General features: G+C 45.9%; 1 protein-coding gene across 1 annotated transcript in view; it reads left to right on the top strand.

The window, feature by feature from the left end:
* The window catches only part of hpse2 (heparanase 2), a 144,234-nt gene that overhangs the window by 57,849 nt on the left and 69,356 nt on the right, over positions 1–17,029 (top strand). The window contains exons 4-5 of the mRNA XM_078413359.1: positions 2,816–2,989; positions 15,404–15,575. Of these exons, the coding sequence (XP_078269485.1) occupies positions 2,816–2,989; positions 15,404–15,575 (346 nt within the window). The remainder of the gene's footprint in view (positions 1–2,815; positions 2,990–15,403; positions 15,576–17,029) is intronic.

The following is a 17,029-nucleotide window of genomic DNA, read 5'->3' as shown; positions in this document are numbered from 1 at the left end:
GGCCAGGTGGAAATAGTAGGGCCTCTATTCTGGAACTTTCCAAGCTGACCACAATCTATCCACTTTTAAGTCAGCGTCGTTGAAGAACTTTACACTAAACTCTGAAAGCTACCTATTCACAATTGGAATAAGATAGGCACAAAGTGCTGGAGTAACTCAGCGGGTCAGGCAGAATCTCTGGAGGAAAAGAGTAGGTGAAATGCTGAAGAAGGGTGCCTAGCTGAAACATCACCTATCCATTTTCTCCAGAGAGATGCTGCCTAAACCGCTGAGTTACTCCAGTGCTATGTGCCTATCTTTGGAATAAACCAGCATCTGCAGATCTTTCTACATATTCACAATTGGCTGCTTCCATGTGGATGAGGTTGGAGCTAGCAGTTTTAAAGGGGATGGGGCTAGAATCATAAAATATAGAGCAGTGCAACACAAGAACAGGCCCTTCGGCCCACGATATATGTGACGAACATGATGCCAATTTAAGCTAATCCCTTCTGCCTGCATGTATGTGGACCATATCCATCCATTCTCTGCGTATTCATAGTTTAGTTTAGAGACACAGCATGGGAACAGGCCATTAGGCCCACTGAGTCCACACCGACCATTGGCAGTTAATAGTGTGCAGGATGCAAAAGTGGCATCGCAAGGTGATCACCGTGGGACGACGGACCTGTTTCCATGCTGTATCTGTAAACTAAACTAAAGATGGCCACACTGACTGTTTCCAAAGATAGACTTTTAAACCCAGATAAGATAAACAGCTGGACTTCTAAAATAAATCTTTCAGTAACTTCCAAAACTCGGGATTAAAAGCTCCCAGACAGCTGTGTTGGGAATCAACAATCCTAAATACACGGAATTGAAACTCTCACCATTCCTGAGCTAAATATTGTGTACTGGAGTGTTTCTGAAGAGGTCCCTGTGATGATTCATGGAGTCATAAAGTGTGGAAATAGGGCCTTCAGCCCAACTTGCCCACGTCAACCAACATGTCTCATCCACACTAGTCCCACTTGCCTGCGTTTGTCCCACATCCCTCTAAACCTGTCCTATCTATGTACCTGTCTAATTGCTCCGTAAACATTGCAATGTTCATAGGTTTTGCCAAAGTTATTGCCAATCCTGGGCTGTTCTTTTTCACCCATAGCTACCACCCCTTTTGCTATTGACCTCTCTAGCTTCCACCCTATCTCACGGTGGCAGAGCAGGCTACAGGCCTGTATGGATCTCAGCAACCGCTCAGTGACAGCCCATGGTCTGGGAGTCCATTGCTGGTGATCATAACCAGATTGGTGCCTCAATGATGAGAGCCGAGCCAGAATGACTGGGGTTTCCCCATTTCTGCGGCCTATCTGTCTGCTGTGATCCCTTTAAACTTGGACCACTTCAAGCAAAACATGCTGTTCATGGCTCATCAAAACCAATCACCGTTGGTAATTTAAATTTACTTGTCGGCTGCTGCCAAAGAATTCTTTATCCAGTTGGCTTTTCATTCTCAGACTCCTGCTGAGTTTACCCAGAGACCTGTTGTGTCCCTGGCCAGAGTAATCCCCAGCAAGTGGCATACAGGTTATCTGATTGATCGATCATTTGACTGACTGACTGACTGACTGACTGATTGATTTGATTGATTGATTTGATTGATTGATTGTGGAATCATGCCCTTTGGCCCACCAAGTCCACACCGACTCTCGATCACCCATTCACAAAAATGTCATCCCACTTTCTCATCCGTATGTCCCCAACAACTCTCACCAACTTCTACAGATGTGCCGTTGAAAGCATTATATTGGGATACATCACAGCACAGTTTGGGAACAGCTCCTTCCAAGACCGAAACAAATTGCAGTGAATTGTCGATGCAGTCCAGACCACCACACAGACCACCCTCCCTTCCCTTGACTCCATTGACACCTCGCGCTGCCTCGGCAAGGCCACCAGCATAATCAAGGACGGGTCGCACCCTGGCCACTGCCTCTTCCCCTCTCCCATCGGGCAAGAGGTATAGAAGGTTGAAAATGCACACCTCCAGATTCAGGGACAGTTTCTTCCCAGCCGTTAGTAGGCAACTGAACCACCCTACCACAACTAGAGAGTGGTCCTGAGCTACTATCTATCCCATCGAAGACCCTTGCACTATCTTTAATTGAACTTTCCAGGATTTATCTTGCATTAAACATTATTCCCTTGATCATGTACAGGTATCTGCACACTGTGGATGGCTCGATTGTAACCATGTATACTCTTTCCGTTGACTGGTTAGCACGCAACAAAAAACTTCTCACTGTACCTCAGTACATGTGACAATAAACTAAACTAAACAAATGGATCTCCAGGAGTTCCTGTTTCCTCCCACACTCCAAAGATATACAAGTTTGTAGGTTAATTTGTTTACGTAATTTGTAAATTGTCCCTCGTTTGTAGGATAGTGCTAATGTCACTGGTCGGTGTGGACTCGGTGGGCTGAAGGGCTTGTTTCCACGCTGTATCTCTAAATTAAACTAAACTAAACTAAACTAAACTAAACTGAACTGAACCTTGAGACCATAAGACCAAAGGTCATAGGAGCAGAAATAGGCCATTTGGACCATGGAGTCCACTCTGCCATTCGGTCATCGATGATCTATCTGTCCCTCTCGACCCCATTCTCCTGCCTTCGCCCCATAACCTTTGACACGCTTACTAATCCAGGTTCAGGAGGAGTGAATGGAATCACCTTTCCCTCGCTCCCAGGCAGCCTGCAGTCGGTTTTGCTGCCGACTGTGTATATCCCCCGGGAGTTAGCTGCCGATTTCAATTGTTGCTTGTTTCTACCCAGCCAGATCTCTAGACAAACTCTACAACTTTGCCGAGTGCTCGGGCTTGCACCTGATCTTTGGCCTCAATGCCCTGCAGCGGAATCCCGACAACTCCTGGAACGGGTCGAGCGGCCTCAGCCTCCTCAAGTACTGCGCCAGCAAGAAGTACAATATATCCTGGGAGCTCGGAAACGGTAAGCCAACGTCACCTGATCATTGAGTGTCCTCAGCCCCTCACTTTGCATGGGCCTGTGAGCAGTTTTGGGCCCCAAAGCTGAGGAAGGCTGTGTTGGCGTAGGAGAGGGTCCAGAGGAGGTTTAAGAGAATGATCCCAGGAATAATTGGGTTAACAGATGATGAGCGTTTGACATTGCTGGGCCTGTACTCGCTGGAGTTTAGAAGGATGAGGGGAAACGTCAAATAGTGAAAAGCCTGGATAGAGTAGATGTAGTAGGAGAGACTCAATAAACGCGCCCCATTGATTGTGTATTCCAGATGTTGTTGCTGCTCTCAGACGAGGCACTTGTATGCGCTCCGAAGCTGTTTACAACTCTTACAAGTACACAGCTGGTACATGCTCAGCGGGAGGGCATGAGGAGCAACAGGTTCAGCATTTGTTTAGTTTAGTTTAGATTCACGATACAGCATGGAAACAGGCCCTTCGGCCCATCGAGCCCATGCCCACCATCGATCACCCGTTCACACTAGTTCAGTGTCCTACACACAACGGGACAATTTAACATAAGCCAATTAACCTACAAATCTGCATTGCCAAGATCCAAAATGGCACCCATCCCAGGTGACTTTCTGCGTGCTGGCCCCAGAAGTGGATCTGCATTCATGCATTACAATCGCCCCACTCTTTCAAATCTCTACTCCGACAGAAACATTTCTTCCCTCTACCATATCGTACACCGTGGATGACTTGATTATAATCATGTGTTGTCTTTCCGCTGACTGGTTGGCATGCAACAAAAGCTTTTCAATGAACCTCGGTACACGTGACTATAAACTAAACTAAACTACAACTAAACTAAGCTAAATGTCTTTGGGATGTGAGATGAAACCGGAGCACACGGAGAAAACCCGTGTAGTCATGGAGAGAACGTACGAACTCTGCAGCACTCGTAGTCAGGATCGAACCTGGGTCTCTGGCGTTGTAAGGCAGCAGCTCTACAAAGCAGTGGAGACACAAGGAACCTCAGGATGCTGGAATCTTGGCCAAAGCACAAAATGCTGGAGGAATACAGGTGGGTCAGGCAGCACCTGTGGTCTGAAGAAGGGTCCCAACCCAAAATGTCACCTATCCACATTCTCCAGAGATGCTGCCTGACCCGCTGAGTTACTCCAACACTCTGTCCATCTGTGGAGAGAATGGAGAGGTGACATTTAGGTTCGGGACCTTTCTTCAGACATTGTAGTGGGAAGATGGGGGTGGGAGAAATACTTTAGACTTTACTTTAGACTTTAGATGTTAAAAATACAGCTTGGAAGAGAGCCCTTCGGCCCTATGTATCCACGCCGACCAGCAATCACCCTGTACACTAATACTATCCTACACACTAAGGACAATTTTCGATTTTAACCGAAGCCAGTTAACCTACAAACCAGTATGTCTTTGGAGTGTGTGAGGAAACCGGAGCACCTGAAGAAAACCCACGCAGTCACATGGAAAATGTACCAACTCTGCACCCGTAGTCAGGATGGAACCCGGGTCTCTGACGCTGTAAGGCAGCAACTCCACCACAGTGCCACCGTTGGAGTCATACATTTTGAAGCCTTGTCACGGGAGGTCACGTCAACTGTTAGGGCAGTTGTCACCTATCAATGGAGAGGATAAGCTTTGTATTCCAAACAATCTATTCCTGTTCTTCCTGGCCTATTCCCCTCCTTCAACGTTCCTTTAATATTTGTGCTTTAGTTGCTCTTCAGTTTTGGCAGGAAGCCATCTTGCTGCGTTTAGTTGCAAAGATGAACTCCTCCGAACTCAGTTATCTACCTCGCCTTTACTCCAAATTTAGAGATGATCGCAACACTTTTGGCTTTGCATTTGGAGAAATTGTAGGAGTGGAATAAAATATAGTCAATGCATCATAGAGGGATAAAGCATGAAAATAGCCCCTTCAGCCTATGACTTGATGTCAATCTTCAAACAACCATTTACACATACAACATGAATCCTATTCTTTACTTCCCTGCCCCCCCCCCCCCCTCACATTCTACCACTCACTTGGGACAATTTACAGGAGCCAATTAACTTACCAATCTTCACACATTTGGGATGTGTGAGGAAACCGGAGCACCTGGAGAAAACCTACGCGGTCACAGGGACAACGTACAAACTCCGTACAGACAACATGTGTAGTCAGAACCCGGGTCTCTGGTGACATGAGACAGCAGCTCTACTGCTGCACCACTGTGCTGCCCAGTCATTCCACCAAAAACAGGAACTGCTTTTATGCCAGTTGACCCAAGCAATGTTAGTGGTCACCAGTACCCCTTAGGTTAAAATATGAAAAGTAAAACCTTTGAACAATTGGGCAAGACTTGCACTGCCTCCTTCTGCAAGAGTATAGTTACCACAAATACGTGAATTTTGGAATGTGTTTGAGGTTCTGGGGCGAAGGCAGGAGAATGGGGTCAAGGGGAGAGTTAGATCAGCCATGATTGAATGGCGGAGTGGACGATGAGCTGAATGGCCAAATTCTGCTCCAATCACCTATGAACGTCTGATCTCCATTACAAATGCAGAACAGATGGATTTATAACGCTTGTTGTTTGCCTAACTTGTCCATGCCGACCGAAATGCCCCATCTAAGCTCGTCCCATTTGTCCACCTTTGGCCCATATCCCTCTAAACCTTTCTTATACATGTACTTGTCCAAATGTCTTTTAAATGCTGTTATTGTACCTGCCTCAACTACCTCCTCTGGCAGCTCATTCCAAATATATATATATATATATATATATATATATATATATATATATATATATATATATATATATATATAGATTTGTAGATTGCAAAATGTTTTTAAAGGAGTAAGATAGAAGGGTCCCAACCCGAAATGTCGCTCATCCTTTTTCTCCAGAGATGCTGCCTGCCCTGCTGAGTTACTCCAGCCCTTTGTGTCTATCTTACTCCTTGGGAAACATTTTTCAATCTAATCAAAGCGGTGTGGGTCATGTTTAAAGCAGAAATCACTGCAGCTTAATCTCAAGTAAAAGCAAGCAGTTGTAAATTCTCAGTTCTCAAATCATTGGTCCTCCAAGTGTTTACACAGAAGAGTGATATATTTATACTGTTAGCAGTAACCATGACAGAAACATGAAAAATGCCCTGGCTGTTATTTTAAGCAGCAATTTACAGGGAAAAAAAGTTCTCCTTCAGCTGAAGGTTCTCAGCAGCTCCTTTAGTATGAACTTTTTGCTTTTTAAACGTTTACTCTCGCTGACTACATCTGACACGGATGGAATTAATGTGCTCAGTGTTTCGTGCGTTGTACAATTCCAACTCTGTGTACAGCAAGTTTTTCAAAATATTTCTATCTGGCCTATTACCCTGAATAATACTTTGTGTTTCTATTCGTTTTATTTTGAAATTGAAATAGAAGTCAAATTGGTGCTCTAAAGGTCGCACACATCTTTTGGAATTTCTGGTGTCACCACGGCCATCGTTCCGATCCTCAACCAAGCCACAATCCATGTCGATCTGAACTCTATCTCCTCACTTTAGACTTTAGTGATACAGTACGAATATAGGCCCATCGGCCCACCGAGTCCACGCTGACCAGCGGTCAACCCCGTACACTAGCACTATCCTACACACAACAGACAATTCACAATTTTACCTAAACCAATTAACCTGCAAACCTGCACATCTTTGGAGTGTGGGAGGAAACCGGAGCACCCAGAAAAAACCCATGCCGTCACAGGGAGAAGGTACAAACTCCCTACAGAGAGCACCCGTAGTCTGAATCGAACCCAGGTCTCTGGCGCTGTGAGGCAGCAACTCTAACGCTGCGCCACTGTGCCGTTCATTCTCGTTCGCCTGTAAAGTGGGACAAGAGTCAAGTCAAGTCAAGTCAATTTTATTTGTATAGCACATTTAAAAACAACCCACGTTGACCAAAGTGCTGCACATCTGATTAGGAAAAAAAAAAGAAACAACATACAGTGGCAGGAGGGGAACTATTAATAACAGAGAAAAAATATTGGGGATGCAGGAAACCTGAAAATGCTCTAAATGCTCTGGCGGAGAAATAATGTTGACATTTTAGCCAATGACCCATCATCAGGACTTGTTATTGGTATTAATAATTGGTTTATTATTGTCATGTAGACTGAAATACAGTGAAAAACCTTGTTTTATCTGCCATCCAGCCAAATTGTTCACTGCATGAGTACAGTCAAGCAATACACTAACTAACAAACAACTATCCATCCCCCCCACTCCCCCCTCCCCCCCCCCCTCTGCCCTGTGGAAACCGGAGCACCCGGAGAAAGCCCACGTGGTCATGGGGAGAACATGCAAACTCCATACTGACGGCACCTGTAGTCAATAAACAATAGACAATAGGTGCAGGAGGAGGCCATTCGGCCCTTCGAGCCAGCACCGCCATTCAATGTGATCATGGCTGATCATTCTCAATCAGTACCCCGTTCCTGCCTTCTCCCCATACCCCCTGACTCCGCTATCCTTAAGAGCTCGATCTAGCTCTCTCTTGAATGCATTCAGAGAATTGGCCTCCACTGCCTTCTGAGGCAGAGAATTCCACAGATTTACAACTCTCTGACTGAAAAAGTTTTTCCTCATCTCAGTTCTAAATGGATGGAACCCGGGTCTCTGGCGCTGTAAGGCAGCAACTCTACCGCTGCACCACTGTGAATTTCAATAAATCATTCAATCAATTAATTTCTTCAAACTATACAACACAGAAACAGGCTCTTCATCCCAGTTTGTCCACACCAGCCAAGTTAGGATTCCAGGCTAGCCCCATTTGCCTGCATTTGGCCCATATCGATGACACTATGACTGTATATCTCTCAAGTCCTTTCCCAGCCCTATATCTGTCTATAACTCTATGTCTCATTTTCTCTTTAATTGTTTCAGTCAGAGATGTTAAAAAAACAGTCTGAGTGGTTGAATCCGGGAAAAGCTGATGGGAATGTGGTAGGAATAAAATGAGATTGGTGTGGCATTACTGTAAATGTGGGCTTGTTGCTTCCTTTTATACTCAGTGGGGCCAAAGGTCCAGTTTCCATGCTGTATGACTTCATGAATGTGGCTAACTTCAGTAAAAGCACTAAACAAAAAGATAAAGAGAGGGATTATAAATTATGAGAATTAACTAGCAGGAAATATGGGAAGAACTTCTACTGGAATAGAGTGGCAAAAGTAAATATTTGTCCCTTTGAAGCTAAGATAAGGGAATTAATGAGGAATAGGGGAATGACAGAGACATTAAGTAAATATTTTGCAACTGTCTTAATTTTAGAAGACGCTAAAAGCATTCTGAAAATGGAGGGGAATCAGAGGGCAAAAGGCAGAGAGGAATGTAAAACCGTCATTGCCACTAGTGGAAAGAAATTAAGGCCAAATAGTGGGTCAAAATGCAAACTTGTGTGGATGTAAAACTCAAAGTAACTCAATGGGACAGGCAGCATCTGTGGTCGGAATGGACAGATGATGTTTCGGGTTGGGACACCTCTTCAGACCGCTGGGGAGTGGGTGGTACGGTGGCGCAGTGGTAGAGTTGCTGCCTTGCAGCACCAGAGACCCGGGTTCGATCCTGACTACGGGTGCTGTCTATATGTTCTACCCGTGACAGCATGGGTTTTCTTCGGGTGCTCCGGTTTTCTCCCACATTGCAAAGGCATACAGGTTTTTAGGTTAATTGGCTTTGGTAAAGATTGTAAATTGTTCCCAGTGTGTATGATATTGCTAGTGTACAGGGATCACGGATCAGCATGGACCCAGAGGGCTGAAGAGCCTGTTTCCGCCTGTATCTCCAAACAAAAACTAAAACTAAAGTGAAGGGGGGGAGGGGGCAGAACCTGACAAGTGCTAGATGGATACACGTGAGGGAAGGGGGGTGGGTTGAGTGTGAAAAACGGAATAACTAAGTGACAAAGAGACAGGGGAAGAATGAATTGTCAAGCTGGAGGGGGTGGGGGGGGGGGGGGGAATAAGGATGAAAGGGAATAGATGAGGGAAAAAACAGGGGAGATGAAAAGGATGTGAATGAGGGGGGTATGAGATGAACATATGGAGGAGGGGAAAGGAATAGAATGATAGAGTAGATGAATGAAATATCTGGCAGTTGAGGATGCCAAGGACAGAAAGGTCTGAAGAAGGGTTCCGACTCAAAACGGTCACCTATCCTTGCCCTGCAGAGATGCTGCCTCACCCACTGAAATTACTTCAGCACTTTGTGCTCTACGCAGGATCCAAGTATCAGCAATTACTTGTGCCTGCATATTCCACTTGGGTAGATTAAAACCCAACGGTATGAACATCGAATTTTCCAATCTTAGGTAACTACATAACTCTCTCCCCTTCCATCCCCCCTTACCTCTGCCCCTCCTGGACCTGCATCAATTTTTCCCCTCCCCCTCCCATTCCATCTACATTCATTCCCATGGCTTCACAATTCACAACTCTTCAATCCTTTTGTTTCACACCTTCAGTCTTTTCATCCCTTTGTCCAACTATCCCATCGTTGGATATTTCACTTGGGCAGTTTACAATCCAGCGGTACGAATATTGATTTCTCTAACTTCAAATAACCCCTGCATCTCCTTTCTCTCCGTCCCTCCCCCACCCAAGTTATTGTAAAGGCTTCAAAGCTGCCTTGTTGAGTCTCGTTGTCTGTAACTCCTTTTCACCTTGGCCACAGCTAACAATAACCTGTTCCCTTTATCATTGTTACTTTTTTGAATATCTTGCATTCGTTCTTTATCTTCAATATCACTGTGCATATCTCTCGTTTTCCTTTCCCTTGAGTCTGAAGTAGGGTCTTGACCTGAAATATCACCTATTCCTATTACTCCAGCTTTTTGTGTCTATCTTCGGTTTAAACCGGCATCTGCAGTTCCTTCCTACACTATCCAACCCCCCCTCTCCACCCTCCCTTCTCTACCTTGCACCCCAACTGTACTCTCACGTATTTCTCCCCTCCACACATCCCCTCCTCCCCTGCTACTTCATCTGGCTCTGTTATAACTCTTCAAACTCTTCTCACATCTTTTGTTCTTATCTTGAGTCTTTGTTTCAACCATCTGCTTATCAAATCACCTCCCTTTCCTAGGTATCACAAAATGCTGGAGTAACTCAGCGGGACAGGCAGCATTTCTGGAGAGAAGGAATGGGTGACGTTTCGGGTCGAGACCCTTCTTCAGACTGGAGAGCCCCTTCTCTCCAGAGATGCTGCCTGACCCGCTGAGTTACTCCAACATTTTGTGATACCTTCGATTTGTACCAGCATCTGCAGTTATTTTCCTACGCAACCTCCCTTTCCTATGTCTACCTATTACCTGTGTAGACACAAAATGCTGGAGTAACTCAATGGGTCAGGCAGCATCTCTGTAGAAAAGGAATAGGTGACTTTTCGGGTCGAAATCCTTCAGCCTGAGAGTCGGAGGAGAGGGAAACGTGAGGTATGAAAAGGCACAGAACAAATCAGAGCTGGCACTGAAGACCATGGAAGGGTGTAGCCCACATATTATTACCTTCCAGACCTTGCCCTGCCCCTCCGCTATTTCAATTCCCCCCCCCCCCCCCCCCACAATCAATCTGAAGAAGGATCCTGAACCGAAACGTCACATATCCATGTTCTCCAGAGAAGATGCCTGACCCACTGAGTTGCTCCAGCACTTTGTGTTTTCTTTTGCAAAACAACTTCTGCTGTTCCTTGTTTCCACTTTTGTCCACAAGGGCATTGTGGGAAGGGGAATGGGAGTTAAAGTGGTTAGCAACTGGGAGGTCCAGCAGCCTTGGGGGACTGAACGCAAATGTTCAGTGAAATGGTCACATCCAGCAGCTGTGGTCTCTTGTGTTACACGTGGACTGGGAATGAATGAAATGAAAGACCAAATGAAAGGGCAGCACGGTGGCGCAGCGCCAGAAATACGGGTTTGATCCTGACTACGGGTGCGGTCTGTCGGGAGTTTGTACGTTCTTCCCGTGACCTGCGTGGGTTTTCTCCGAGATCTTCGGTTTCATCCCACACTCCAAAGACGTACAGGTTTGTAGGTTAATTGGCTTTGGTAAGAATTGTAAATTGTCCCCAGAGTGCAGGATGGTGCTCGTCTACAGGGATGGCTGGTTGGTGCCGTCTCGATGGGCCGAAGGGCCTGTTTCCACGCTGTATCTCCAATACTTAAAAGCTAAAACTAAAACAAAAGAAAACTTGCCATCAGATACCTTACTGCGACCCTAAATTAATAACCGACCATCCATAAGGTCTACATCATCAACCGAGAAGCTCACTTAATGGGAGGTGTATGTAAAATGCGCTGTCACATTAAAATAAATGTGGTTTTATACTTACAGTGCTAAGAGAGTTTAGAATTGTTTAAAGGGCTCACAAGTGTGATGTTTACATTGGCCAGATTGTAGAACTTAGTGAATAATGAAGTGTTAGCTCAGGATCGAGTTACATTGAATCACGATGAGGAGCAGTGTCGGGGAACTGGAGATTAATCGCCAGTTGTTTAAAGGTCCAACAAAGCCCGCAGACTGTTGCAGTTTAGATATTTAACGTCAGGTCAGACACAGATCAAAGTGGTGCACAACTCCCCTGTCATTCTGGCAATCTGGCCAATTTCTAGCCCCCACCCTCCCTTCCCCAATGTAAACAGGTTTGGGCAACAAAAAAAACTGCTGGAAGAACTCAGCGGGTCAGGCAGCATCTGTGGAAGGATGTTTCGGATTTCAGAGCGAGGGAGTGAAGGGGAGATAGCTGGGGTAGAAAGAGGTGAGGAAGGCCTGGGGCAAGGGGCGGCACAGTGGCGCAGCGGTAGAATTGCTGCTGTACAGCGCCAGGGACCCGGGCTCGATCCTGACTACGGGTGTTGCCTGTACGGAGTTTGTATGTTCTCCCTGTGACTGCTTGGGTTATCTATGAATGCTCTGGTTTTCTCCCACAGTCCAAAGACAGTTTTATAGTTTAATTGGCTTCTGAACCAGCTCTTTGAATGCATCATAGAGTCATGGTCATACAGCACGGAAACAGGCCCTTCGGCCTAACTAGTCCATGCCAACCATGATGCCCATCTACGCTAGTACTACCTGCCTGCATTTGCCCCATATCCCTCTAAATTATTCCTATTCATGTACCTGTCCAAATATTTTTAAATGTTGTTATAGTACTTGCCTCAACTGCCTCCTCTGGCAGCTCATTTCACAGACCCTCCACCCTCTGTGCGAAAACGTTGCTCATCAGGTTCCAATTAAAGGGGGTGGTGCAGTGGTACAGTGGCAAAATGGCGCAGCGGAAGAGTTGCTGCTTTACCACGCCAGGGACCCAGTTTTGATCCTGATTATGGGTGCGGCCTGTACGGAGTTTATACGTTCTCCCTGAGACCTCGTGGGTTTTCTCCAGGTGTTCCGATTTCTTCCCACACAACACAAATGTACTGGTTTGTAGGTTAATAGGCTTCAGTAAAAATTGTACATTGACCCTGGTGTGTAGGATAGTGCTAGTGTACGGGGTGACCGCAGGCCGGTGCGGACTTGGTGGGCCAAAGGGTCTGTTTCCACGCTGTATCTCAAAAGTCTAATGCCTGAAGTCTAAGATTTTTCCCCACTCACCTTAAACCTTTGTCCTCTGGCTTTTGACATCACTCAAATCCTCACAACTCTTCTGATCACCTGTGGTCTTTCAACTTAGCTGAGGTTGGATATGTGCAAGCAGAAAAGGATAATGTAAGTGGGAGCGAGAGGAAAGATCAAAGACATGTTTTCTCAGCCAAGCAAAATTTGTTTTGCAAACATAAGCTAACGCCGTACAACTTTGCAACAGTGGAATGATCGAGAAAAATATAGAAACAAGGAACTGCAGATACTGGTTTATGAAAGAAGATAAAGTGCTGGAGTAACTCAGCGGGTCAAGCAGCATCTCAGGAGAACATGGATAGGCGACGTTTTGGGTTGGGGCTCCTCTTTATTGCTGACGGTAACTGATTCCTTGCTTGTGCTTCCTCAAGTCACTCCCACCTTACCTGCTATCTCTGATGCAAATATTAATACTATCAATTCTTTGGAGGTACTGTGATCTCCTCATCATGTGAATATCACGCATAGGGAAATCTCTTTTTAGATTAGACTTTACTTTAGAGTCACAGTATTGAAAGAGGCCCTTCGGCCCACCAACTCCACGTTGACCCAGAGGAAACCCACGCAGCCACAGGGAGAATGTGCAAACTCCGTACAGACAGCACCCATTGCCAGGATCGATCTTGGGTCTCTAGTGCCGTCAGGCAGCAACTCTACCGCTGCACCACCGTGCCACCCTAAATTGCCCAGAAGTCACTAATAAATTGTAGATAGATTCCACATACATTTGATGTAATATGCTCATAATTTACATATAAACCACACACAAATTATACATAAATTATATATAGATCACGCATAAATAACAGTGAAAAGAAGACTTGGCAAAAATGTTTTTTTATTGCAAAACATTATAACGTTCTCGCACATGCTGCCTGCAAAATATTACCTCCCCCCAGCACCATTTTGTTTTTCACTATATCTGACAGCACAGGAAGTCATCCAGAGCCCCTCAGTCTGGTGCCAAATCTTTGAATGAGAATTTGCAAAGTGCTGCCCTAATTACTAGGATATATAGTGATCTCATCATAATGTGAATATCACACATAGAGCAATTTCATTTGAGTTACAATACCAACATACATGTATCCTCAACTTTACAAGGCTCTATTTGCAAACATTCTCTGTAACGATGTTGACTTTTCCACATGTGTGTTTTTGAATTACTAGGCTATTTTTCCGATGCAAGTGGCAGTAAATCACTCTCCATCCATGGCTGTGCATTGTACTAGGGTACCTCAAATGCAATTTGCTGCATTTACACAATTTACAAGAACATATTGTGGGCACCACAGTGGCACAGCGGTAGAGTTGCTGCCTTACATCGTCAGACACCCGGGTTCAATCGTGACTGCAGGTGCTGTCTGTTCGGAGTTTGTATGTTTTCTCTGTGACTGTGTGGGTTTTCCCCGGGTGCTCCGGTCTCCTCCCACAATCCAAAGATGTACACGTTTGTAGGTTAATTTGGCTTTGGTGTGTAAATTATCCCTAGTCTGTAGGATAGTGCTACTGTACTTGGATCACTGGTTGGCGTGGACTTAGTGGGGGAAGGTCTTGTTTCTGTGCTGTATCTCTAAACCAAACTAAACTAAACTAAACATGTTCACAAATATGAACGTGAATAATAATAGCCAGCAGTCATTTAATGTGTATGGTATGTTTGCCTTCGTTGGTTGGGCAAATGAGTACAGCATCAGGAAGTCATGTTGCAGCTGTATAGGACTTTGGTTAGGTTGCATTTGGAGTATTGTGTGCATTTCTGATCACCCCAGAACAGGAAGGATGTGGAGGCTGTGGAAAGGATGCAGAAGAAGTTTAGCAGAATGACTGTGTAAGAATACTACAGATGCTGGTTTATACCGAGGACAGACATAAAGTGCTGGAGTAACTCAGTGGGCCAGGCAGCGTCTCCGGAGAAAAAGAATAGATGACTTTTTGGGACGGAATTCCGAAGATGGGTTGCCACTCAAAATGACACCTCTTCCTTTTTACAAGAATGATGCCTGGCTTAGAGGGTATTACCTGTAAGGAGAGGTTGGACAGACTTGCTTTGTTTTCTCTGGAAAACCAGACGCTGGGGATTGACCTGATAGAAGTGTGTATAAATTACGAGATGCATATTTAGGGAAGACCCTTTTTCCCAGGGTGGATATGTCAAGGACTTGATGGCATAGCTTTAAGGTGAGAGGGGCGAAGTTTAAAGGAAGTGTGCAGGCCAGGTTTTTTTTAACACAAAGAGTGGAGGGTGCCTGGAATGTGCTACCAGGGGTGGTGGTGGGGGCAGAGAGCTTTTAAGAGTCTTTTAGATAGGCATGTGGATATGCAGGGAATGTAGGGATATGGATCAGGTGCAGGCAAAGGAGATTAGTTTAACTTGGAGTTTAGGGAATAGTTTTTCCAAGTGATACAGCATGGAAACAGGCCATTCGGTCCTCCGAGTCCACACCAACCACGATCACCCGTACACTAGTTCTATCCTCGACACTAGGGACAATTTACAGAACCCAATCAACCTACAAACCGACACGTCTTTGGAGTGTGGGAGGAAACCAGAGCACCAGAAGAAAACCCATGCGGTCATGAGGAGAACGTACAAACCACACAGATAGCACCGGTAGTCAGGATTGAACCCGGGTCTCCGGTGCTGTCAGGCAGCAACTCTACCGCCCCAATGGGCAACGTGTTGGGCACAGACATTGCGGGCCAAAGAGCCTGGTCCTGTGCTGTCCAGCTAATCATTGTTGGTGACATGCTATGTTTCCATCTGCAGAGCCCAACAGCTACCGATCAATGGTGGGGAGGACTATCAATGGGAGCCGGCTTGGGAAGGACTACGTTCAGCTCAAGAACCTGCTTCAGTCCGTCCGGTTCTACACTAAAGCCAGCCTGTACGGACCCAACATAGGCCGACCGCGGAGGAACGCAGCGGGACTGCTGGACAGGTGAGTTCCCAGCCACCCTGGTGTCCGCCCACATCCACCCCAGTGGAAACAGTTTACTCCACCACTTCCGTGCTTACTCCAAACTGTAGAGGTTTTACTGTAAACCAAATGTCACGCGACTCGACCAACATTCCAGTAAAAGCTAGGCCTTCGTAGCTCCAGTTAAGGACAAAGGAGAAGATCCTATCCACGTTTTTCTGACCCGTTGCATTCTCCAGCACCTTGGGTCTATCTTTCCTACTTTTGGAGTCTGATGACACGGGAGAGGACTCTAAAACCAGAGGGCTTTAGACTTCAAACCTCGGCCCAGAAAAAAGCAGATTCCTTGGAAAGTGGATTCATTGGAAACTCGGAGTCAGGCAGGGGACGAGTAAAATTTGTGCTTGACAGCAGATCTGTTCCACTCCCTAGTCATTAAGTCGGGAAGAGCGCAGAAGAGATTCACCAAGATGTTACCTGGGCTTGCGGGCTTGAGTTACAGGGAAAGGTTGGAAAGCCTGGGACTTTTTTCTTTGGAACAAATGAGGCAGAGGGGTGACCTAATTAAGGCGTGTGAGATCATGAGGGGCATGGATACAGAGAATGCCCACAAGGGGTAGAGGATTCTAAAACTTGTGGGAATAGGCTTAAGGTGAGTGAGCAGAGAGACCTCAGAGGCAACCTTTTCATTCAGAGGTTAGTCCATATCTGGAATGAACTGCCAGAGGGAGCAGATACACTTATGACTTTTAAAGGACATTTGGGAAAGATATATGGATAGGATGGGGTTTAGATGGCTATGGGCCAAATCCAGGCAAATGGGACCAGCCCATTATGCCAACATGTTGGGCATGGACAAGCTGGGCTGAAGGGCCTGTTTCCATGCACCCTGACTCCGATTAGACCTTGCCCACCCCCCCTCTCGCAGCCTGCCTGCTCTGAGGGAAGTGGCCCCTTAGCAGCGCAACGTTTCAAACTTCAAAAACTGCAGCCTTTTGCAAGACCGCTGTTCAACAGGAAGTGTTTGACAATTACCAGTAACTGGTAAACATCACCTCTGAAGGGCCATGTGCACTGAGGGATTTTGTATTTACGACCATGAAATTCCTCTTATAACCACCCTCCAAAGAGGGAATATGTACAGCGGTTCTTCCAGAAAACAGATGTGCTACGCGGAGTGCTGGTGTGAAGTGGCTGCAGCTTTCAGTGTGAATGCCTCTCCTGTAAAGTCGTACTTTGCAAAGGCTGGAAAGCAAACACTGCACATCTCCTAACCTGGAAAGCAATCTGTGCATTCCTTACAGTGCAATAGCTTTGACTCATGGAGTCACGCAGCATGGAAGCAGGCCCTTCGGCCCACCGGGACCATGCTGCCTGACAACCACCCATCTACTCCAAGGGCGGCACGATGGAAAGAAATTAGCTTCATGGCAATTGTTAGGTGAGGAACAGTGAAGGTTCCAATATTTTCAAGC

The sequence above is a fragment of the Rhinoraja longicauda genome, chromosome 16, assembly GCF_053455715.1.
Source record: "Rhinoraja longicauda isolate Sanriku21f chromosome 16, sRhiLon1.1, whole genome shotgun sequence".
Classification (NCBI taxonomy): Eukaryota; Metazoa; Chordata; class Chondrichthyes; order Rajiformes; family Arhynchobatidae; genus Rhinoraja; species Rhinoraja longicauda.
The sequence above is the reverse complement of the archived record's forward strand: the minus strand, read 5'-3'. Positions and strand labels throughout refer to the sequence as shown.